The 25,919-nt window shown below is 41.6% G+C and overlaps 2 protein-coding genes across 3 annotated transcripts in view; one reads left to right on the top strand and one right to left on the bottom strand.

Moving 5' to 3' along the window:
• The window catches only part of LOC139919953 (actin nucleation-promoting factor WASL-like), a 34,161-nt gene extending 31,362 nt beyond the window's left edge, over positions 1-2,799 (bottom strand). For both annotated transcript variants that reach the window (XM_078282036.1, XM_071909838.2), the window contains exon 1: positions 2,434-2,799. In XM_078282036.1, coding sequence (XP_078138162.1) covers positions 2,434-2,538 — 105 coding nt within the window. In that variant the 5' untranslated portion in view covers positions 2,539-2,799. The remainder of the gene's footprint in view (positions 1-2,433) is intronic.
• A 6,378-nt stretch (positions 2,800-9,177) lies between these two features.
• LOC139919952 (hyaluronidase-1-like) lies at positions 9,178-22,886 on the top strand. The gene is made up of 9 exons (XM_071909837.2): positions 9,178-9,447; positions 17,314-17,557; positions 18,327-18,445; positions 18,973-19,139; positions 19,299-19,467; positions 19,893-20,111; positions 20,343-20,501; positions 21,877-21,966; positions 22,449-22,886. The coding sequence occupies exons 1-9, from the start codon at positions 9,178-9,180 to the stop codon at positions 22,884-22,886; spliced, it is 1,875 nt and encodes a 624-aa protein (XP_071765938.2).
• The last annotated feature ends 3,033 nt before the right edge of the window (positions 22,887-25,919 follow it).

Raw genomic sequence — 25,919 nt, forward strand, 5'->3', positions numbered from 1 at the left:
TCTCACCAGTCACCATACAACCACAAATGGAGCTGATGTACTGTGTCATGGGACAGGAAAGGTAGCCTTTCCACACCAGACAGGCACTGACGCAGACACTTCACACACAGTCCAAGAAAGGACGTGACTGACTGATTGGAGGGAGGTGAGCTCTAATGACACAATGAGGAAGAGCCATTTCTCTGCCTTTAACGCAGACCAACTTTATTGTCCATGATAAAAGGCAACTATGGTTACTATGGGGAAGTAATGAGAAACTATGGGGAAACATGATGATTGACTGTGTGAAAGTCTACACTAAGTGTGGTAAAGTATTATCCCAACACACGCAATACCACTCATCATACTACTACTCAACCCATTTGACTGGCAGGCGTCACCATATTACACAATGCCTCTGTGATTGACCTATATCCATAGAGCAAACTTGATTAGGCTGCACCCTTGATACATAAGCATAAGAGGGTTTGACTTCAACACTGTGCATGTCTTTCGTATAAAGGCAGTAAAGAACAGGGGAAGGTGTAACATTCTCCCTGACTTTTATCATGGGGTGACATTCATTAGCCACTTCTCCGCTCGGACACCACGGGCAGTGTTACACAGGGCAACTTTCAGGGCAAAGCTACCAAGCAACTATGCCCAAGGAATCGCCTTACCATTTTTTATCACATGGGAAAATCTTGCTGAAGAGGCAGAATGTGAATGGATCTTTGACCTTGTGTCTCACTTAATGGCCTTTTGTTGGGAGAGTTGCCAGTCCCCAAAGGATGTGAAACATATGCACTATTTTGATGCAATGCAGCTGGGGAAATATAATCAACATTTATGACCAATGGTAGATTTTTTTTTTGCCCCAATATGTTAGCTATTATTATTTTTTTGTCCTATTTGGCAACACTCATTCTTGTCGAAAGCAATAGGCTATCGCCCATCTGCACAGTGAAAAAGTTGCCATTGGAGGCCTATCACTGCCTTAAAAGTGGTGATGCTCTAGGCATTTGTGGCCAATGTGGATGGGCAACACTTAAATAAAGTGAGACACAGGGTCAAAATCTTTTTTTTTGTTTGCTGGCAAGATGTTCCTGTGCCATTAAAGCAACACTGCTGCAGCAATTCCTTGGGCAATGTTGCCCATTTGAGTTGTTGCCTCAAAAAAGACGCCCCATGTATCACTACCTTAAACCTATACTGCTTAATATTCAATCTAATGCCCAGATTCATTTAGCATGAAAGTCATGATCTGGGTCAAATCATAAGCTGGGTGAGAAATAACACTAGCCACCAGCCGAAAGCTGGCACATTTTGACTGTAGCTAGCTGGTAAGTCACTCATCTCTACCAGCCACTTTGGCATGAAACCAGGCATTGTTCAGAGGCTCTGTGCCCTTCTGATATCAGATTTGCCTGATAACATAGTTAAAGTGACTGGCAAATCTTCTGATGTACCAGCCACTGGGGCTGGTTGACAAAAAAAAAACTTCCTGCCTGGTCATAATCAGGAAAGTCTCACATAAGGATGAGAAATAGGGACTGGTAGTGTTGCAGGATAGTATGGGTGCAGCTGCAAATGCCTCACTTCAAATCAATGTCCTATGACTAAGTTGTGTTGGGTATGGGCCTAACTATGACCTAGTACACGAGGAGGACACTAAAATGAGTCAACTGAATGCTAAACGCCTTACGTAATATCGGGCTATATCACATAATATTGAATCGTGACATTGCACTATTGATCATGACTGCAGTTAACTCACGTACAGCAGGCTACTACAATGCATTCTCATCACATTTAGTGACTGGCAAGTCTCCCCAATGCTTGCAATGGGGGCTTTTAGCAAGTCAGCACTGCCTTCAGCCAAGTCTGGTCGACAAATTGTTCACTGTGTAGACACACACTTCCGAAAACAACCAAGGTTTAGCTATGTTATGTAATGCCAGTGCAAAATCATTCCTTTGCCCTCCTTTCTGTTGATGGATTTAACAGCCCCAAAACCCCGACCGAACCGCTCCACTGCAAAACAACTGAGTTAGGTTTTGTGTGGTTAGGGTAACTGGCAGTGGAAATTCAGGCTTTCCTGGGTGATTTCAGGTGTGTCGAGCAGTAAAGGCGTAGTAATGGAGGCCTCGGGCTTGACTGAAACTTGCTGTCGCCCAAATGTCACCGTCCTAAACGGGATATCAAACACAATCTCCCGGTCCCTACCCTCCCTTGTCGTCCCGGCTGTCAAAACAAACCAACCTCTTCGGTTAGAAGTCTCAACTGTTTCCAGTGAAAACACACGGTCATTTCGACTACCTTCGCAACCACAACACACAGGCCATATATACAACATTACAACTCTTATCTCTCTTCATGGGACAGGGAACACGGTGCAAGTTAGCTTTTTCCATAGCCAGCTATCTTACAACAATTTGATGAAAAAAAACTTACGATGCATTTCCTGCCAAGGTGGGCGAAAAGGCAGTCATTCTCCTGCGGTGTCAGGACTATCGACCCGACATTTCCTTGCCGCCGTTGCGGCGGGTGTCCACTCATTATTGGCGATCAATTTAAAAAGTATGCACCGACTCTAACTCGTTATATGAAATCCAAAAAAGATAAATAAACAATCCCTCGGTCATCCGTGGCCTTCCGCCGACCCCTCTCACCGGTTCAGTTTAAGCCGGGGGTCTGCAAGGCTGTGGTGTCAAAATAACTATGGGATTTGGGAATACAATGCGACGTCCCGCTCCTCTTTAAAATAACTTCAAAATTGCAGCGACGGTGTGAAGACGGAAAACGGTAAAACTTTCCTGGGAAGTCCGGCCGCCAGAGAGCTGGGAGCCAGTTCCATCCAACATGGCAGTGTGCGGACGAGTCCAATGCTTCGGGATAGGGGGTCCACACGTTTCCCGTGCTGTCTCAGATAACCAGCAAGAGAAAACCGTGACACAATAAACGGTGAGGCTGTCTTATTTTGTCACTTTCTATACAAAAAAAGTATATCTTGGTAAATGCCTGCTGAAGAAATTGTCGTTTGAAAGATTGCATTATTCAACACACTTCTGTGGACATGGTACGGTCCTGTCCGCCCGTGGCTTTTATGACAGGAATGTGTGCGAGAGCAGAATGGGGAGGAGATAAGAAAAAAGGTGCAAGTTGCCAAGATAATGTTATAATGCTCTTCACCCATGAGAAGAACAGAACTGAGATGAAATTCAAATCAGCCGGGTCTATGCCTACACTTTCAAATAGACATTTTAAGGCTGAACATAAGGGAATCAAAGGATATATGATGTTTTTTTCTTCTTTTAATGCCAATAATGTGATAGCCTACTTAATTGATCCCATTGACCTTCCCCCAAAATAGGTCAGAGGAGAGGTTCAGATAGGATGTTTTCCAACACAGGATTTGAACCCAGATTATCAGGCCACTAGTCCACCTCAGTTGTTATTGTAGGACCTATAATTTCCTCGTGGGTTAACATTGTCTGGGAGATACATGAAATGGGTGATCCTCCTGAACTGTAAAAGCTTTTGGGATGATTTAAGGGTCCTTTTATAGTAATAAACTATAAATAGCCTATATAAATAAAGTCAAGTAAAATTAAGACTGCTCCAGTTACTATACATAGCCTTGGGGGGAAAGAGTGTGCACAAGACATGTCTGAAATTGCTTCAAAGTGTACATTTCAGTATTTTTTTTTCACAATCTTTGGCAGTTTGACTCCGTAAACAACATGACACACCCCTAGTCCCTGCTGTGCATCACAATGTTAAACTATTACAAACTGTAGAGTAAGGACCATCTTCTACCCTTAAAATCCCATTAAATAGCACTCAGCAATTAAGCAGACCTATTTAGAACCTAAGTAGCCTTGCACAAGGGCAGCATACATGCTTCATACATATTTTAATAATATGCCTCAGGGTGTGTGTATTAGTCTACATGCATGCAATATGCTCAATCGGGCTCGTGCACTGCTGTTGAGTGCAGGATGGCCGTCTTTCAGAATGGATGAGAAGAGAGGGCATCCCCTTGTTATAGATACAAAGCAGAATTTAGTTTGCTGTACACACTTTAGGTATCGTCTATCGCATAGATTCTTGAAGAGCTTCACTTGTGCACGGAAAATATGCTTTTTGCAACTTTCATAACAGTTAAACCTCAAATTATAGATCTGTTTTACTCTGTTATATTCAGACAGTTGGCATGTAAACACATCCTGAACTGCTTTAAACATGTAGAACTCATGTTTAGCTGTCACATGCTGTTACTCCTAATATCAAGAGTCTGTCAGTTTACAGTTGAGTGAAAGCAATGTGTAATCACGGCATGCTTTTATATTTTGCTGTCAGCTGCCAAATAATGAAAACACAGTCCATTAGACTGGTGTGAAATGTCACCTCATGCTAAATTATTCAAGCACAAATTTCAGTGAAACTATAGCCAAGTTGTCAGTCATTTTGAACTAGAGAGGCTTCTTTTGGACTTTCATAGAAAAACATTTCTCTGCCTCCCTTCCCCCCATTACACAATACTTGTTTTTGATAATGACAAAAGGCCTTCATTGTTTCGCTTGGGTCCTGATCACAGAGATTCCTGTGTGTGTGCATGTGTGTGTGTCTGTGTCTGTGTGTCTGTGTGCGTATGTGTGTGTCTGTATATGTCTGTATCTGTGTGTGCATGTACGTGAGTGCGTAGGTATGTGTTTGTGTGTGTGTGTGTGTGTGTGTGTGCGTATGTGTGTGTCTGTATAATGTCTGTATCTGTGTGTGCATGTACGTGAGTGCGTAGGTATGTGTTTATGTGTGTGTGTGTGTGTGTGTGTGTGTTTGTGTGTGTGCGTGTGTGTGTGTGTGTGTGTGTGTGTGTGAGACAGAACCTCGGGCCATTCCTCCTCTCTAGGAGGGTCAATATTGGGGTAGAGAAAGTTCCCATGTGGCCTCTCTAGAAACCTGACAGTGATGACAGCCTCAGAAAATGTCACTGGTAACACCTGTTGTGAATGACACAACATATTAACCCCACACATATTCATAAAGAAAGAAAAGAAAGAAAAATAGTCATATATGCTCATCATTTCTTCTCTGCAAAGCTGCTTCAGTCAGTCGGCAGTTTAAAAATGAATGAATATGGATGGCAGCCCCCTTCTCAGTGCATCGTAATAAAATATATTGCCCTTGTTAAAAATACAACCTGTAATTTACTTGCATTTAAATTCTAAGTATATTTGCATTATTTTCTTGAACAGTTTTTTTTAGAAGCTTTGTTAACCCATGATAACTAAAAACTAGGTCAGTCTTTCTCCACTGTGTAGCAACTTTACAAATGTAACAAACATTTTACAGCCTAAAATAATTATATATTCTTTTCAACATTTAACTGTCAAGTGTTTATGTATCGAAGTTCTGACAAGGGAAAAGTAACAGAAGAATTAAGGGAGAATATCATGAAATAGCTTCCTACCATCCCTGTTGGTGAATTTGAGTAAATCACTCATTGTTTTTTGTCAAATCTAATCTTCATCTATATATTGAAATGTTTACAAAGCCTTAATTTCAACACAAAGTCAGTGTGTACTGGACATGCTCTTTTACATTGTTTTTCAGGGTACTTGCACTCCTTCAGCAGAGTCTCTGCCGTCTAGTCAAACTTGAAATACTCGACTAACAGGCAGAAAAACACCTCGGGAAACTCTGCACTCCACCTGATTTCATTGGTTCCTCTTACTTAAGCCTTGATCTAGAGTGTTATGGAAGAGTAACAATGACTCATCCCGGATCAGTAGGAATACTTCTCTTTCTCCGTGCAGGGAAACTGAACAGATTGGCAAGCTGGAACAGTGAATAAGAGAAAGAAGGGGGGCAGGGAGCAAGAGAGAAAACAGAAGGAGAGAGAGTTGGCAACAGAGAAGAAAGGGATACAGAAAGCGAGAACGAGAATGAGTTGGAGAAAGAGCGACGGAGAGAGAGTGAGAGAGCACATTGGAAAGAGAGACAGACATGTAGAGAAGAGAAAAAGAGATGAATGCCCTGCTGCCAAATATTGGTTAGAGAAATAGATGTTTGGCCGCTGTGTCTCACTTCTGTAGTTGTTTTCCAAAGAACTTGCCTGCTGTTTCACTACTCTAAGTTTATCAGTGATAGGAAAGAACAGAGTTGATGATGATGTTGATGATGATGGTGGTAATGATGATGATGCCGATGGCCATGAAGAGGTGGATAGCTATGATGACACAATTATGATACTGATGATTACCATGACAAAAAATGCTAACAATGCTAACAACGCTAACAACTAATAACAACCAGTACTCTTACATTACAGTGGATGAACGTGAATTTGCTTGTTGCTAAAGGTCAACAATAGATTCAGTTCCTTTTGGTTTATGAGACTAAATCCCATTAGTGATGCTACACCACATTACACTGTGGTTGTTGTGGTGTAGATGCTCTCATATTTACCCAATGCATAAAAGGTCCCCAGTTTAAAACCTAACACAAGTGTCTTCCCAAACTCCCCAAAGGCCTTAATAAAGTAAATAAGTATGTATGTTTGTATGTATGCATGCATCCATCCATCCAAGCATGTTTGGTTTGCTGTGTTCTGAGCAGGATACAGATGCTCTATTCATACAAATGCCATGATACTGACAACTAATACTGCTTGGTATGCACTTACTGACACAATTACTACAGAATTGAATTAAGAGCAGACACTGTTGCCTGTGTAAGACACAATTACCGGGAAGTATATCCTATTTGTGTGTGAGCATGAGTTTCTTTCTCCATTGCTGTGTATATGTATGTTTATGTATGCCTGTGTGTCTGTTTGTAAATGTTTTATGTATGTTTGTGCACATGCAGATATGTGAATGTGACAAAAATCTGTGTGTTACCCGGATGCTAGAGTAAGGAGGTTGAATGTGTGTTATTGGGGTTATCTAGTGCATTCAACTTGTGGTGAAACATTTCTTTGACCCACTTTCCACCACAACAGAAAATTGAGGTTATGAGAGTAGAAGGGAAAAGGACAACATGAATATTATATTCTGGATTCGGGAAAAAGACATCCCCTACAGCCCAATATATGAATATTTGATAGAGTTGGCCTTTCCCCATTTCTTCAGCATGTTCTACAATTTGGGATTTGTGAATATCATGAAGTTGTCACCTGAACAGAAATATATTTATATAACAGGCAAGTAATGTGGTGGTGCAGCGTAGCAAGGGTGGCATTTTGGCTCGGTGGTTAAGAGAGAGCGTGCTGGAAGGTCACAGGTTTAATCCCTGCTGCAGCCTCGCATATTGCCAAGACAGTGAAGCACTACCTGCTTACTCAGTGTAAGTCACTCTGGATATGAGCATGATAATTCCCTTATAGCACAGCCTTGCTTTACATGATGCTGTAGTAACTGTTGAGGTAAGTTAGTCACCTTTTTTGTTTCTCCTGTTTTTCGCCGTGGTCATCACAAGGCAAGTCAGTCAGTCAGTCAGTCAGTCAGTGAGTCAGGGACGCTTTAGTGAGATGATGTGCTTGTGAAACTGTGAGATGCAATGTTTCCCATACAGAGGCACAAAATCAAGCTGGTCAGTGTATAGAAATTGATCTAAATTGATCTCTGATGTGCACATCACCTCATGTCTGTCATGTGGAGATGTACAGACAGCAGACCAGCAGCACTGAACTCAATCCACAGAGTCTCCTGCTGTGAAAACAAAAGTGAACCTTAACTTTCCACAATTTGCTCCAAACTCGCCTGTGTTAGTAACAGGATTTGTAGACAGTAACATGTCTTCTGCTGCCCTACAAACTTTAACGGTAGGTAAGATTATTACCTTGTGGTATTTAAGTAACGTTATGGAATTAGGTAATTTAACCGTATCGCAGTGCTTTAGTGCATAGAATTGAACACACGCGCCGTGGGCCTGTACAGGATCTGTGCTTGTTTATTCTCATATACTATATGTACCCTACTTTGAAGAAAACGTGTCTGTCAGTTGGAAACCATTCTATAAAGCGGTAATATCCTGTGATACTACTGTTATAACCATAATCACAATGAAAAAACACACACACTCACAGAAACACGCTCTTGGGTATTATTTCTAGAAATTGCAGTGGCAACCTCTGCATAACTCCTCTTCAACCTGCATTAGCTCTAGCTACATAAATACTGTTTACACTCCTGATTACATTGGAAGATAATAATTAAAAGTGATCACTAGATGGAGACAGAGTGTTACTGTTACAGCGGCTTCTAAATATCTAATAAGACCTGTGTCCGTGTGTACAGCACAGGAATACACAAAGCGCAAATCATAATAATAACCTGTATTTGTACAGCACCATTCATATACAACATGCAGCTCAAAGTGCTTTACATCAATTGAAGGCAAACAAATTAAAAAAGGACAAGCAAAAGGCATTACATTAACAGAATCACATCAATTCAATCAAGTAAAAATAGAAAGATAAGAATATGCAAATATTTAGAGAAATAAAGGTAAAATAAAGATAAAATTAAAAAAATGACAAAATAAAAACTTTATGCTTACCCAACCCAGTCTCTTCACTCTGCATACAAATGGGTAAGCATCCAGTTTACTTACACTAGAAATATACTTGAATAACCTTAAAAGTCACAACAAGGTCAAATATATATATATATATATATATGTTTGCTCTTTTTAAGAAGCTTGTCTTCAGTGGAGTGCAGGATGAGTATTTGGCTGATACACAAAACATGACAAAATGCTATTGCAAGATTAGCCATTGTGAAATAAGCATGGCTTTATTTTAGCCTATATTACAGAAGATCAGAGAATCAAATAGCCAATTAAACTAATTTAATTAGGGTTATAAAGTCAAGTTTAGCAGTGTTACAATCCCATAAAGTGACTTTGTAGGAGTCCACATGAAGAGATTAAAGAAAAGCCCCATATTGTCGAATCAACCACTATTGGTCTGGTGCATCACAAGCACAGTGTTACAGTCACTGAAATTTACTTTATAGGTATCAAATACACAAATATCATTCAAGAAATGTGGGAATATTTGGTTTCTCACAAGCACAAACACTGTGGAAATTCAATTTGTATCCACACAAATATCACTCAAGAAATTTACAAATGTTTAGTTACTCACAAGCAGGAGCAGTATTTATCTAACATGAAGAAATGGTACATTAAATGCCCCACACTGTTGGATGGACCAGTGTTGGTCAAGAGATCCACAAGCAGAGTGATATCAACAATGAACCGGTGTTGGTCTGGTGTCTCACCTCAGACCTGCTTGCCATGGGCGACCCTGCCAGTAGTTTTACTACAGACAACATGGCTCCGATGATCACAGACACACACAGGACCCCCGCCCCAGTCCCAGCTCCAGTCCCGAGGGGAGTGAAGACTGGACCATCAGACTATTCTGACCCCAAAGCCAGCTGCTGGTATAGTGCTGAGGTCAGTATATCTGTCAAATATTGACAGGCAATGGCATTATTGGCACCAATCCTGGCTTCGCTGCACTGGATCCCTGTCCATTTTAGGATTCAACTCAAAATTCTTCTGTTAATTGTCTTCAAAGCGCTGCATGGTCTCGCCCCTGGCTATATTTCAGAACATCTGACCCCCTACACCACTGTTAGCAATGTGACTGCCAGGTCACATTGCCGCATATCAGGTATGTATTGGATCTAGGACCACACACACACACACACACACACACACACACACACACACACACCATTCACACATACTGAGATGGTAAGTTTGAGGGGAATTAATGGTATCACAGTCAAATCCTTTCATGCCAAAAGAACTGAGATAAACGATTATGTAGCAGCATAAATACATAGATAGAATGATAGAACGATAAAACAAGATACATAGATAGATAGATAGATCTATAGATAGATAGATAGATAGATAGAGAAAGAAATAGAAAGATATTAGTGAAACCACTATACAGTCATAAATAGAACACCATCTTTCCAGTTTGACCACAAGATGGCAGCATTATACTGAATATTACACCACTGGCTGGCATTGTAGTCAACCCATTGGTCAGCAAATACTGTCTCAAATTATATTTGAATTCCCACTTAAGACCCAAAACAAAATAAACCCATCCTTTGCTATCCTATGCAGTTACCTGCATACAACTACATACAACAAAACAAAACTATATTACTCTGAGGGAGATAAGGGATCAAAACAACAATGGCCAAAGGTCGCTGCCCATCTGGTGGAGTAATTATCAAAGTGTTTCCCCATCCTGATAATGGAGAATGTAATAACCATTCAGTGTTACATTGCCTTTGTTTAGATAGTAAAAAAGTGACCAGCTACACACCCTGAGGAATGTATGGAAATCTCTCTAGGCTATTACATCACTGCTTAAACCATAGATGGGCCACCTGGGGTTTGATCCACCAGTCAATTGCAGGATGAAAGAAAAAAAAAAAATAGGATTTTGGATAAGAATATTCTCATCATGTTGAGCCGTTATGCAATCATACTCAGCTTTGCATGGTTACAAGCTTGACAGACATTCAAATGAATTCCTGTCTTGTTTTGCTCAGCAGCCCTCCTCTTTTTTTCACAGGCTGATCTGTATTATGGTGCATCAACTATGAGCCATGGAGTTGAAGGTGAAAAATGTTGGAGACCTGAGTAATTTCCTACTTGAGGTGAAGGATGATTTAAGAACAAATCAGACAGGTATTGAAACATTATTCTCTTTAACATTTTAGTAGTCATGACTTCAACTGTGAAGACTGTGGAGAAGGGCAACAGGCTGCCAAGAGCTAAAATACAACAAAAACTAGACGGCACTTGATAGAGTGCAAACCTCCCCCAACGCTAAACAATTCTCCAACTTCCAAAGCTGCAGCCTCTGTAACAGTTTTTCATTCTAACCAAAGACTACACCAGCTGATCAGCACATCTTCAACCAGAGAGGAGGAACTAATCAGTGAAGTCACCTGCTGTAGTGTTTGGTTGGAATGAAAACCTGCAGACTCTATGGTCTCAATCAAAAGCACTGGATTCTCACATGGTTTTACAGCATTTTCCTTGTCTCTGCTGCTAGCTACTAGCTAATTAGTGCCTGACCTTCTGTTATCGTCTCATCTACTTAACATGCTAATTCACTGGAAGTGAGCCAGTGGCCTTCAGGATACGTCCTCAGGTGCGCTGGACCACAAAACACAACTGGAAAGAAAGAGAGGGCAGATCCTATATAAGAAGACTCCCCATCATGCCCATTAATGTTAAAATCAACGTTTTCTGTCTCTTCCTACTGAAGCTGTCATAAATGTTTCTGTATTACATCAATAAATACAACATTTGTGTCTTGTCCTCTGTCACATATTTTGTTGGTGTTGTTGAGAAACAAATACATGAGCATTAAAATCCATTAAAACCCACTGACCTTTAAAATCCTCCACTAAAATGCAACCTGGTTAACTATGGCTAACAAAAGCTGTTTGTTTATTCCTAAACCATCTGTGCTTACTGGCCAATTGACAGTGACTGCTATAGCTATCTTGAAAATTAGCTGAACCAACCAATGGATTTGCATTTGGATACCTGCCTTGCACTTTGCATAGCCTTGCATGTTTATACTGTATATGGATTGCACAGATATCATCTGCCTGACATTTAACCATCCTTTTTGCAGTGAGCGCACTTTTGCACTCACTGGTCTGTACTACTCTACAGTACAGTTTTTTTTTAGTTTTTTTTTTTAGGTTTGTGACAGGAGCTATCCTAAAAGGCTAGTTTTCATCTATAGTCCTGGGCCAGATGTCATTTATTTGCTTGATTTTTCATGTGGTGCTGTATGCTTTTGTGATGTCATGTACTACCTTGCATCCCAAATTGTCTCATTGAGGACAATACAGTTATCTAATCTAATCTAATCTAATCTAATATAATGTGATCTAATCTAATCTAATCTAAACTAATCTAAACTAATCTAATCTAATCTAATCTAATCTAATCTAATCTAATCTCTTCTCATCTCATTTCATCTGGCCTACAGTGGAGTGCAGTTCATGCAAGTTTCTTATTTTCATGCCTCCAGTACTCAGAAACATATTGTCTCTGGCAACACAGGCATCTTCTGGGAAGAAGCAAGGAAGAGAAAATGATGTACAATTTGTAAGACATATCTGCTCTGCCATCTTGTGGCTGCACCTGAAAATTACATTTGATTACTATCAGATCAGTACCCAATAGGTCATATCTGGAGAAGGATTTAGAGTATATCTCTTATCATAAATCCTAAACAAAACTATTTTGTAAACTTTCATTTATCCAGGGATAGTTTACTGAGCATAGCCTTTTACAGCACTATCCTGCTTTACAGTTATGCTGTTACACACATTTCCTCCTGGGAGCTGCCCAGTACAGCCAGTCTTACAATGTTTACTGAGCAGCTTCACTGGAACATTTGAAGGTTAAGTTTCTAGAGCACAGTTCCTATAATTGTTGAGGAAGGGAGAGTAACACTCGGTCACTAGTAAAAGTCACTAGCACTGAACACACTCGCCTAGAGAGTATTAGTCATATGCCTGTCTTACCACAGTCTGGAAAAAAACTTCAGTTGTGGTGTTTTTTACAGAAAATGTATTCTCAGCTGTGCTATAAAACCATGTGAACCAACCAAAAGTTTCCAACCTATTGTGGAAGCGAAATTCAACATATGTATTAACAGCTGAACTGGGGTCACCTCAGGGAATGTAAGGTTTCATGATGTATGGTCACCTCACTGTAACCCTTGTGCCATAACCTACTATGCCAGAGGTCTTGTTGTCAGAGTGGCTCCTGGATGTCTCCAAGATGTCCATGGAATCTCTAACTTAAGACATAACATGTCTTGCTTATACTCTACTTTGGTGACCTGTTTTAATGTCAGCACGTTCTGTATGTCCTTGGAAGATACATAAAGGACTGGTTCAATCTCTTTCTCTTTGAAGAAGTGTATGTAGCCTCCTGCTGTGCGCATCTCTTCCTCTTGCAAGACTCTCCTTTCAATAAATATATATTCAAGTACTCTGACTCCAGAACATTTCCTCAACACCTATAATGTATTTAACTGTGATTTCAGGGGTGATTGAGGATCCTTAGAGCAAGAGACTGAACCCCTACCTGCTCACTCATTATAGATGCCAAAAATGTAAATATAAGATATGATCTGACCCCCCTTCTAAGACCACACACACACACACACATACTGCCTTCACCACCACCCGCCCCCTGGCAGTTACTGCCCACATCTTATCCCATTCCACCCCCTTAATCCCGACCAGTAGGGTCAAAGGTCATGGTCTCAGTGTTCACACTCTCTCACTAACATGTGAACTAACCATCACCAAATGGCATATGACATTTGTAAGCACATATGACATTTGTTTGACCACACACATAAACACACACACACACACAGGGTAAACACAGGTACAATGTATATATCCAATACAAGCTACACTTGCTGGCTTTTAAATGTGATCACCACTTTTTTTACATCACACAGAAAGCCAGTGCTCTTTTCTGTCATCTGAACCTGTAAAGTGGGGCGTTTAGTATATATACATTGTGTATTTATATGTGTGGTCAGAGAAACTTCATGTGCCATTTGGAGTTCTGTAGTTCACAGGCAAATGAAAACACAAGGATGCTGACCTTTGCTCAAGGTCTTTTTATTGGTATTTAAAGTCATACAAAATGCAATAAATCACAGATACAGTTGGATAAACACAATATATCCCCCCCCCATGTTTCTGCTCCAACAGAGCCCATCCCTATTGTACCATTTAGTAATCAAACGGAATAGATTTCACAAACAATTACATGTACATATAAATAAAGTCAATGTGACAAGAATCGTAGGTGAGATACAAAAAAAAATAAAATAAAATAAAAAATTAAAAGATACAATAAACGATAAAAAAATAAAAAAATAAATAAAAATAAAAATAAATAATAATAAATAATGAGATATATAATATGGGGTCAGTATTACAAAACTGCAATATCAGTGGTGTCCGTTTTTTCTATATAGGTTAAAAATGGTTGCCATATAGCATAAAACTTCTGAGCACACCCTCTTGTAGAATAGTGAATTTTCTCCAATGTCAAATGATGCATAAGGTCTTTAATCCATAGCTTAAAGGTTGGAGGGAATTTGTCCTTCCATTTAAGCAGTATAAGTTGTCTAGCTAAAAGAGATGCAAAAGCTATCATATTTTTTGCCTTGCGACTAAGATGTGTATCTTGTGGAACTACTCCAAATACTGCAGTAGTAGCAGAAGGGAGGATGCTGACTTTTGACCTTATTCCACTCTCTGAAACACACCAATACATCAGCTAATGTTTGATGGAAGGTTATTGAAGAGTCAAAGCTAGAGAGGCAAACATTTTTGTGAGATGTGGAGTTATTATTGTGATGATTATACAACCCCTCTCTTCCCACCCAGGTGTCAAACTATCCTGTCTGCTAACCGCATGGCAAGAATGTAAGGATTTTGGGTGCTAGACTGATGGCATGTAACTGAGTATATGTTAGGCATTTAGGTTGCACTCTATTATACAAGGACACTTTGAAAAGGACACATGGCAGTCGATGGACACGGTGTATCAGACCTGTGACATTCTGGTATGGGACAATCTCTCTAACCACCGGGCCACCAGGATTCCAGAAGGGAACACTAGAGTTAGACACACAGACAGCCAGGAAGGTGCTGCGCTTAACATAATCAATGAGTTTCGTAACAAAATGGGTGATCCACTCTTTGACGTGCCACCTGCACTCTCATAAAATGGTTGCTCGTGTGAAAATAACATGCTATTTTTATTTTTTAACATGCCTTTTGGTGGATGCTTTGATCTAAAGCGCCCGACTCTACGCATGTACGAATGAACGCATACAATTTTGTTACGTGTTGCCCCAGTGGGTATTGAACCCACAGACTCGCAGCCAAAAACCGATTATAGAATGCTACTGACATTATTAGCTATCTTAAGTCCTTAATTTCCTTACCTTTCCTTTCCTAGCTGTTTTTTGAACCCTAAAAAATTGTCCAGTAACAGTCTTACCCAGGGAGACTTTAGTCAGAAACTCTCTTAATCATCATATAATTTCTAGCAGCCTTGCTCCTGTTCCCCAGTGTCCAGTGCATGCAACTAACTTATTTTCCAAGCTGGTCACAGTGGCAAGTGTTTACAGAATTTCACCAGCCAATTTAAGTTTGTAGCAGCCAAAGCAGTTTGAGTCTGATTGAGGACAGCTAGCTGCCAATGTGATCCATAGAGGTGGCAGACTTGTCAGCCAAAATGTTGTTCTTCAAAACAATATCAATATAATAGACTCTAGCCTACAGGCCATAGTGTGACTGGCATCTGTTTGCACTGTGTGTGAGGTAATGTTTGTGCTTGTGCTTGTATCACGTGTGTCAGGTAATACAGTATGTATTGTGTCTCAGTGTTGCTTTATTACTTTGTTGTTCCTACCTGTTTTGTTCTGTTTTCTGTTATGCATTGTACTTGCTCTAGATCTTTTTATGTGCTTTATTATGGCTTTTTCTGCTTGCCTTCTTTATTATTCCCATTATCCAAGTTATTCCCATTATCTGAGTAAAGTGTATTGTGACACTATATTAAAATATAAATGATTTGATAATGCAGCGTAAAACATTAAAAAATGCAATAGTAAAAAGTAATTAAGTAAATGCCTGTTCCATCTTACCAGACCAAAACCCCTAACCCTAACCCTCAATCCGCAGGCACCAGCATCAACACCAGCTCAATAACAGTCTGAGCTCCACAGACATGGCCTGGCCAAACATTGTGCTACACTCTGGAGGCAGTGCATGCTCCATAACCTCACACCCAGGTGTGCCTTCCTCCTCTGCTCCAAGTCAAACTTGGCACGGGACGATCATAACAAGACATTCAGAGACAAACAACAGAGTGCAGAGTGCATCCTTGTACACAGCTCTGCCCCCTCTGCCTCTTTCCTTTCTTCTCTTCTCCTCCTCTTTCTCCCTCTGGACTCCTCTCCTACCTGACACTGGACAATGTTGTTTTTGTAAGGGCATTCTCACTTTCACTCTCTCTTCTCCAAAGTTGTTCCTACCCTTGGTTGTGTATTTGCCTTGATCTAGCCATTAATCATCACATCAAGGGATCTTGTGGTGAGGCGGCTCCACTGAAGGGATGTCCAGGTACTGTGTCTTTTTAGTTTCTGGGTTGGGTCCGAGTTTGGGTTGGCCATAGAGAGTTTCTTTTGGGTTGGCAAGGGATCTAACATCTTAAGGTTAAGGTTGCCATAGTTTGAAGGACATACAATCCATGTCAGGATTTCTTGTGTGTTTGTGGTTTGTGGTTGGCATGGTGGACTCATGTCTTGAGTTAGGACTGGCAAGATGGAAGAGATGAGTTCACATCATGGTTTTGAGCTCTAGTTTGTGGTTTACGGTTGGCAAGGGAAGGAGAGCGAGAGAGAGAATGGGGAAGCGAAACCATGCCAGGCTTGACAGATTGGACGGGAGTTGGTGGGACTGCGCTGGAGTCATCAGAGAAAAATTCATGATTCATGTTAGAATTGGCAAAACAAGAACGGAGTCTTGTGGGACAGTGGAGAGTGAGGATTTCAGGTCAGATCTGACAGCTGGCAGAATGAAGAAGAGCCTGTGAAATTATGTTCGTCCTCCTCATGGCAGGCTTTCCATATGATGGTGTCCAGCACTGAGGCTGGCACAATGATGCCACAGCTTCAGTGAAAAGACTTGAGATGCTTTGCCATTATTATTGTGCATTTAATGTAAATATACATGTAAAGTAAGTAAAGAAACTACGGCAACCAGTCAGACATTTAGAAACAACTTCACCAGACTGATCGTCACTGTGCCTCTATAGCTTGGGGACATCAGTTACTGTAGCTCTATACTATCTTTGCATATCTCAGTTATGTTCATTCAACATTTTACTTTGAATATCTTGAAAGGATAAAATTCCATTGCTCATGGAAGTTTCATTAAGTTCTTCCTTCACCAGTGGAAAGGACATTATCTAGTACCGATGAAACCTGTTAGCATTAGCATCTTACAGAGAAATATGGTGTTTGATTGGGTCTGTTTGTTTGTTTTTTCATTCTGTGTCTCTTCAGCCAGGGGAAAGGATGGTTTCAATCCCACAGAAGAGCAGAGGCCGTGTGTTGCTGCTTCTCTCACTCGCCCCATCCCTCCTTGCCCATCTGACTCTCTCTCTCTTCTCAGCTCTCACCCTCTCTCTCTGGCCTTCTCTTGCACTTTCTGTCCCGAGTGCAACGACCACCGCCACCCCCCCTCCTATCGGCAACGCAACCATATCAACTTTAAACGACGCGACTACCAGCCCCACCCCTTTCACTACTCCTCCTGCAGTCCTAAAATCATCCACCTCCACACAAACCTCAACCTTCACTTCTCTTACTGCCATCTCCCTGACTTCTTCATCAAAAACTTCTATTACGACTCTATATCCCCCAAAATTGCTGTCCGCTACCTCCAAAACATCAGCTTCACTTGTCACAGGCCTTCCCATTACCTCACCCACAGCTGCTACAAAAACCCTCGTCCCCCCTCGTCTTGGCAAACCAGCCTCTCTGCATCCTGACCCGGTCCGTTGTCACCCCAGACCTCGCCATCCTCTTCGTCCCCCTAAGCATCCTCATCCTCTTCGTCCCCCTAAACATCCTCATCCTCCTCGACACTTCAAACCTTTCCCTCCCCCTTTCTCTCTTAAAACCCCTCCTCAAAAACGCATTTCTCCTCATCCCAAAAAGTTGCCACCCCTCCTTTGCAAATTTCCGACTCTACCCCTCAAAACCACGCAAACTCCCCTGCGCAAAAACTCCCCATCTCCTCTGTCCAAAATATCACGGTCTCCCTCTAAAACTGTTCCTCCTCACCTTGCCAAACCTCCTAAACGCACCAACGCACCTCTCCCTCCTGTTCGCAAAACTTCGCCATCTCCTTCCTCATCAACCTCACCATTTCCTCCCTCCAGCTCAACCTCACCACCTCCTCTTCCCACAAGCTTGCCGTCTTCCTCTCTGCCTCCAACCGCTTCCCCTCGCCTCGCCATACGTCCTAAACAAACCCACCAGCTTCCCTCTCCTGCTTCGACATCTCCTTTTCCCACAACGTTGCAGCCTTTAACCTCCACAACATCACCGCCTCCTCTTGCCAAAACCTCACCTACCCCTCTCCCCAAAACCTCTTCATCTCCGCTCAAAACAACAACCCCTTTTCAGCCCAGACTACCTCCACCTCCTCCTCTCCCCCACACCACAGGTCCGCTGTTTGAGCACCAGCCGTTCATTGTCAGCTGGAACATCCCTGACCTGGTGTGTAACAGGTACAAGATCTCACTGGATACCTCACCCTTCAAAGGAGTGGCCACGCCTGCTAAGGTAAGATGAAACAAAGCTTAGAAATGGAGTTTAACCTTCAGTCATCCATAGAATATTTGACTCTATTTCAGCACCACCCTGCATCATATTCAAATATGGAGACATAGTCAAATGTGGGAGCTGCCCAACACAGCCTCAGTCTTCTGCTGCTGGCCATTGAGAAGCTCCAGATCAGCAGGGGGTTAAGAGCTTTGCTCCATGGCACCTCAACTGTAGTTTTTGAAGGAAGAAAAAGTGTTCCCTTCAATTTCCCCACCTGTATTAATGAAGGATTCTAATGTTTATCCCGCCCAGAACAAGGAGTCTGCTTTTTGTGCACCAATTTCATGCAACTAATTCTCAGCTTGTCACCTCTTTTGCTTTTGCTTGGTAGTTTCATTGCTAAGAAGAATATCCTTCACTTACTCAGCGATTTCCACAGTCTTAGATCAATACCATTTCAGATTTGATTTCTTCCTGAAAGTATCTTTATGTATTCATCAGTAATTCTCAGTTTGATTAACTTTATTATCTTGTTTCCCCTGTAGGTTCCAGGCCAGTTCCTGTCTCTGTTCTACACAGACCGGCTGGGTCTTTACCCACATGTAGACCATGCTGGCAGGAAACACTTCTACGGTGGCATCCCTCAGAGAGGCAACCTGAAGGCCAGTATGAACAAGGCCAGAGCAGATATTGCCTACTATATTCCATCCAGGTGAGACCCTCGAAAATTCACTTGAGTCTTTGTTTGTCATCTTAATCTTTTTTCTTTTGGCCTGAGCTGTTTGACGCTGATTTTTAACTTCCTATTCATCCCTCTTGTCTCCTTCTCCATACCCTCTTGCCTCTTCCCCCTTCTCTTCTTCTCCTCCAGGACCACAGGCGGTCTGGCCGTGATAGACTGGGAGGAGTGGCGCCCCCTATGGGACAGAAACTGGGGCACGAAGAGAATCTACCAGGCCTTGTCTGTGGCCCACGCCATGCAGAAAGACCACTCCCTCACAGCACAGCAGGCCACAGCAAAAGCCAAGCAGCAGTTCCAGGTCAGAACAAACTGATGAAACTAATTAATTAGTCAGTGACAGCTGTGAAATGTTGATTGATGATGGACAACTCTTCCCTTCCTTCAACCTGCTCCTTTCCCCTTTCTTCTGTCCTTCCTTTCTTCTTTTCACCTTGTTTTTGCTTTGCTTGTCAGTTATGTTTTCCCTTCTACCATCCATCTTTCCTCACTTGTTTCTTCTTTTCCTTCCTTCCTTCCTTCCTTCCTTCCTTCCTTCCGTCCTTCCTTCCTTCCTTCCTTCATCTGTTTTGTTTTGCTTGTAATTTAGTATCCTCACTCCATCCATCCAGCCATCTATCCATTATCCATCCATACATCCTGTGCAGAGCAGCATGTAATTCTTTCTTTCTTTCTTTCTTTCTTTCTTTCTTTCTTTCTTTCTTTCTTTCTTTCCTTCCATGCTAGGTGGCAGCCAGGAGCTTCATGTCGAGGATCTTGGCGCTGGGCAGAGCTATGAGACCCAACTATCTCTGGGGCTTCTACCTGTTTCCTAACTGCTACAACTACGGCTGGCAGGAGCCGGGCTACACAGGCCAGTGTTCGAAGGAGGTGAGGGGGCAGAACGATGAGCTGCTCTGGCTGTGGAAGTCCAGCACAGCCCTCTACCCCTCTATCTACCTGCAGGTACGTAGGGATGTTAGGGTCATGTTTAATCCATTCTAAAGCCATTGTTATTATTCTTTCCTTTCCTTCTTATCAAGATACCATATTAATTTACAAACACGCAGAAGGGAACGGATAGGACCACCATAGGACCGACACAGACTTCTTTTTGCGCATACAGTCATCGTTTTTCGAGCTTTCATTTCAGATTCCCCCATAGTGATTTTTTCCTGCACCCTTCTACTGTCCCAGGCCTCTCTGGCAGGCAGCCACAGCGCTGCTCTGATGGTGAGAAACCGTGTCCAGGAGGCTCTGAGGGTGTCGGCCCTGCCCAGACGCACTGGCACTGCACCGGTGTTTGTTTACACCCGACCCGTCTTCATCGATCAGAACAGACGCTTCCTCAGCCAGGTAAATAAGACGGGCTTACAGGTCAAGTAAATGAATTGTTGATTTGTTTGATATTTTTTATTAATAAATACAGATTTATCATGTTTGTTATTGAATCTAAGAAATTCTCCACATGCTTGTAATCACCTGGTATTTCAACAGCTATACAATGAATGTGCAAAATATTAGGGACATCTTCCTGATATTGAGTTTTACAATCCACATCTCAATTGTCTCAAAACTTAAAAATCCTTCTCTAACTCATCTGCTTCTGTTTATTTAATAAGAGAAATCAATAAGGCATAAGGGCTTTTACCTGGATTCACCTCATCAGTGTACTTCATGATAATGGATAATATGCTGCATACTAGGCTATATTGTAAAATGGTATGCAGTATGAATTTTAGACACAGTCATGGAATTGACAACATCAACACCGAAACAACTATCAACACCTCTTGCTGATCTTACTCACAAAATCCACTATCCAAATGGATTACATCCTTTGACACAAGCATTGATGAACACCCAGCCACTTGACAAGATTAGATTTATCAGGTTACTCCTTCATCTCAGCAGGGAGGGTTTCTATCCTGAGGTCCAATCTGAGAGGAGTTTGGTTTCTTGGTGTAAGAACACCCTGGTCCCTGTGGTTGTATTCCTCACCTGAGGAAGTGACCCTTATCTCCTCCCCTCACCCCCTGCCATGTGTGTGTGATGTGTTGATGGGAATACAGGAGGCAGTGTCTGTACAGTATGTGTCCATACATGATTGCTGTTTGTGTCTGTGTGTGGTTTCTCTGTATGCGTACAGGCTTGTTTGTTTGTGTGTGTGTGTGTGTGTGTGTACGTGCCTGTGGATACACTCTTGCAGTTGCATGTATGTAGGTTTTTTCTGCCATGTGTTTTGTTTATACTGTACATATCCACACATTTGTTGTTGTGCGTGCCCATGTGTACACTATGGAACCGGAAATGGTTCTTCGGAGTGATGCCATAGAAGAACCATTTCTGGTTCCACAAAGAACATTTCAATAATATCCCAAAGAGCCATATATGGTTCTTCAGGATATTAAAAGGTTCTTAATTCTTAGTTATTGGATGGTGGGTGATGGCATAAATGTGGAAAACAACCAAACCCCTTCATAGTATATATTGTGCAATTGCAAATGAGGCTATATAGCGTCAGATAAACAAAAACACAATGCAGGTGTCTAAGCAAAGGAGTGCAGAAATGATTCTTTAAAGAACCTCTTTAGGTTCTTTGTGGATGGCGTCACTCTGAAGAACCAATTTCGGCACCTTCTGTGTGATACATGTATGTGTCTGAGTTTGTTCATTTGTGTGAGTGTGTGTGTATAAATGAACATGTGTAACCAGGTGTGTATGTGTCCAGGGGGACCTGGTCAGCACCATAGGGGAGAGTGCAGCGGTGGGAGCGTCTGGCGCTGTGCTGTGGGGGGCCAGCGCTGACTATGATGACAAGGTAACCTCACACCGCAGACCTCCACTGGCCCGCTGAAAGACACGACACTGTACCGATGGCGGGTAGAAGGACAGAGACAAAGAGTTCAATTAGACGTTATGGGAGTCTGCTAGTCTCTGTGACGGACTGACAATACCTCAGTGACTGAGGGACTGACGGATTGTGTTGCTCGGTACTGCACCGACTTTAGTTAATCTACGCCAGGAAAGTCAAGACTGGCCTGAAGATAGCAATTTTCATTGTTTAAAAAAAAGTTCTGAAAGAGACTTTGTTGTGTAAGCCCAATGAAATTAAAAGTAAAATTCCACCCTTGGATACTCCAATGTCTTCAATTTGTGCAATGCATTCCAGGAGTTTTATGTGAAGATTAAATACGGGGCTGTTGAATTGTTTTGATGTTCTTCTTCAAAGACATAGACTATATATTTACGTTCTATTTTCTCTCCCCTTTCTTCCTTTCTTCCATCCCATCTGCTCCCCAGTCCTCTTGTGAATCCCTCTCCTCCTACCTCTCCTCCACTCTCAACCCGTATATCACCAATGTCACCGCGGCCGCCCAGCTCTGCAGCAACTTCCTCTGCCAAGGGAACGGCCGCTGTGTCCGAAAAAACTACGACTCCAACCACTACCTCCACCTCAGCCCTGGGAATTTCCAGGTCGTGCATGTGAAGAACCGCTACCTGGTTCTGGGGAGACCTACCTTCGCAGACCTGAAGGCGTTCAGTAGGAGGTTTACCTGTCAGTGCTACGAAGGACTCTCCTGTACTCCCATGAAATACAGAGAGCTAGCCAAGACCCTGATATTTCATATGAAGCAAGGGCTGTACAAAAAGGCCCAGACTCTGAATAAAGCCGTGTTGGATGATATGCAACAGGCCAGTATTGCTAAGGAGAATGTTAAAAAGAACCTGAAAGTTTAACCTGTAATCAAACTTTTTGTGGTTAAATTTAATCACTGAAGATACTGAGCACAAAACTGTTTTTCAGTCACAATCTTCTAGACACTGAGGCCAGTTGAAGTGAGCTGTTTGCTTGCACAATGCTCGTTTCGAGGTCTTGTTTGCTCCACGACTTGATCTGCATAAATTTCTTAGTGATTAAGATGAAAACTCTTAGCACTCTTAGCTCAAGCACCTGAGGCACAAATTGCCCTCACAACGCAATCTTAGTGGATCTGGACCTGAGTATCTCCACTGGATCAGTTGCAGGGTATGTGCCTTGCTTAAGGGGCACCTTGAAGGTAGTTCTTCAGGGAAGGGAAAGCGATTCTTCTGTCATCAATATGCTACAACCTCCAATCACAAATTAATTCTATTTTTATTTGGTGCCTTAGAGAGTGTGCTGAGGTTAGTTGCTGATCATCAGCAAGACCGAAAGCTTTCAGGAAGCCTCAGCTCATTTAGAATTAGTAAATTAGTAAATTACTGATGAGATTTCAGCCAAGACCTGCACACTATGACTACTCATGTATAGTATTTCCAAGGAACAGGCTGTCAGAGGTTGGGAGGCAGTGGGTGTTGAAAAGGACATAAACTTTTGATGAATTTATGTTCCTATTCCTTTAATTGTCACCTATTGTAATTGAGAGCACACAATTACAAAGGTAAAAAGCAAACATCAAAGTAATAGACCTGAAATAAATATGGCTTTAAATTTTAGGGCCCATAACATTAAGTTATGGGCTGGTAAATGACCCATAATGTGAATTACTTAAGGTGGCCTTGCCAAGGAGAACACTAAAGGGAAAATCCACCCTAAAACTGAACTCAGCATATTTTATTCCCCTGAGACTAGAAAGTATGCTCTTGCTTTGTTAACACGAACAATTCCCCCAAAGCCAAGAGAACCAAGAGAGCAACAGCTGCAAGGGAAGTTATTAAGAGACAAACTGTAGGGCTGCTTCATTGGAAGTGCAGATTTCTGAGATTTGGATGAATGACATTCAACAGTACTAAGCTTTTGGTTGAGGACAGGACCTGTGTAACCATGCATGTTTCCACCTTCAGCATTTTACTGCATTTATACTGTTAACACAGCTGCCAATAGAAAGGGACAGAAAGGGATTAAGCAGAGTTGCACAGGAGGAGTAAAATGCCTTCACAGACCTTGATTCAATGCATATTTTACATGTTTGGCATCCTACATTTTATGGTTAAGGACAATGTCACTTTACATGACTTAGTTAGTTAGTTAGACAACTTACAGTGAAATGTAAATAAATATTTCTCTTAGACCTATGAAAAAAGACCTATGAATATGCATTGCTAATGCATATTCTTCTTGGTATTAAGGCCCAAATCATACTGTCAGTCTGTATCAGTAGTTCAGTCAGTCAATTTCATTGTCTTCAATCCAAGTAAACCATAAGGTAAAGACAGAAGTTGAGGGAACTAGACTGAAACTAGGGATTGGGTGTTTAATGTTCATGAGGAAACTACAGTTTATGGTCATCTATCACAATGTCAGACCAAACTCTAAGTAAACACTAGTGAAGGCTATTTCAAAGAGGAATTGTTTGTCTGTGACAATACTGCTCCCACTGGGCATTTGAATCTGATTTGACTGTATATGTAAATAAAAGAAAAGAGACAGAGAGCAACAGCTGCTTCTCTGTACAACTGGCTTGTCATCATGCAGAGAAGATAGTATGAGCAGGCATTGAGGGTGAATGAAGAGTTCTATTCAAAAATATTATATTTTAGAAAGAAATCATATACAATTCAAGTTTGTAATATTTCTAAAACAGAGGACCCAGTCTGAAAAGGTGTTATTTTATCAACCAAGAATTGAATTTACCTACCTAACATTTCCTACTAAATTACATATAATGTGTCATACTTTGTTTTAATTTAGCCTTGTCAATCAAGAGAAGGTGTCACTTTTTTTCAAATGATTGTTATCTCATTTAGGAACAAAAGTCTTTCAAGTAATGATCTGCAAGTTTCTTGTTTTCTTGATTTTGCTGATAAGTGATCATTGCTTTGATGTTTTGCACTGTATTTTCCAGCGACCACAGCCATGTTTGTAAGGATTGACAGCCATATAGTTTTAGAAATGCTTTATGGGTTCTGAATGGGTTTCATGAGCTCTTGGGTCATGAATCTTGCAAACGCTCAAGTAGAAACACAAAAATCTGTGAAATTATTGTTCCAAGTATTTTCTGTGGCAGTAGGGAAATAAATCTGAATGGTGCTAATGTGCTTTAAGGTCATACATTCTTTCACTGTGGGGCGCTTTCAACTTCATGGGAGGCCAGTGTTGAATCTAAAGCCTGTTTAAGCTTTTTGTAGCAGCAGCAGACAGCACACACACACACACACACACACACACACACACACACACACTCACTCAGTCACTCATAAATTCATGCATACATTCATACATGTACTTACACTTACAACATACAATATACCACTCACACATACACACACACAATACATTTTTTTGTATTGTGTTTTTACTGACTCACACACTCATGCATGCACGCACACACACACACAGACACACACACACACCTACACACACACTCTGCCTCGGGCTGAGTGCGGGGCAGAATGACCTTGAGTGTTAACAGGATCCCATAAGCCTCCATCATGAGTGCTGCTCCATGACAAAGCTATTCCTGGAAGCAGATGAGCAGTGTGTAAGACAATCAACTGTTGGGTGAAGTGTGAGAGCAAGTGGACTCTTCAGAACACACACACACACACACAAAAACACACACACACAAACACTACTGTTGCACTACTGTTGTTGTAGAAATACAGTTAAGTGTAGAGAAATGGGTATACAGCATGCTGCCCTTATGTTTTCCAGGTGGTGAAGCTGATAAAATCAACAGGCCCAAATGGAATCCATCAAACATTTGTGCCTCGCCTTCTATTTTCATCTACATGAAAACCATATTTTCGTGTTTGTACACTGCAGTTGTATACTTCTGTTTGAGCCTGCTA

The sequence above is a fragment of the Centroberyx gerrardi genome, chromosome 24, assembly GCF_048128805.1.
Source record: "Centroberyx gerrardi isolate f3 chromosome 24, fCenGer3.hap1.cur.20231027, whole genome shotgun sequence".
In the NCBI taxonomy this organism is placed as follows: Eukaryota; Metazoa; Chordata; class Actinopteri; order Beryciformes; family Berycidae; genus Centroberyx; species Centroberyx gerrardi.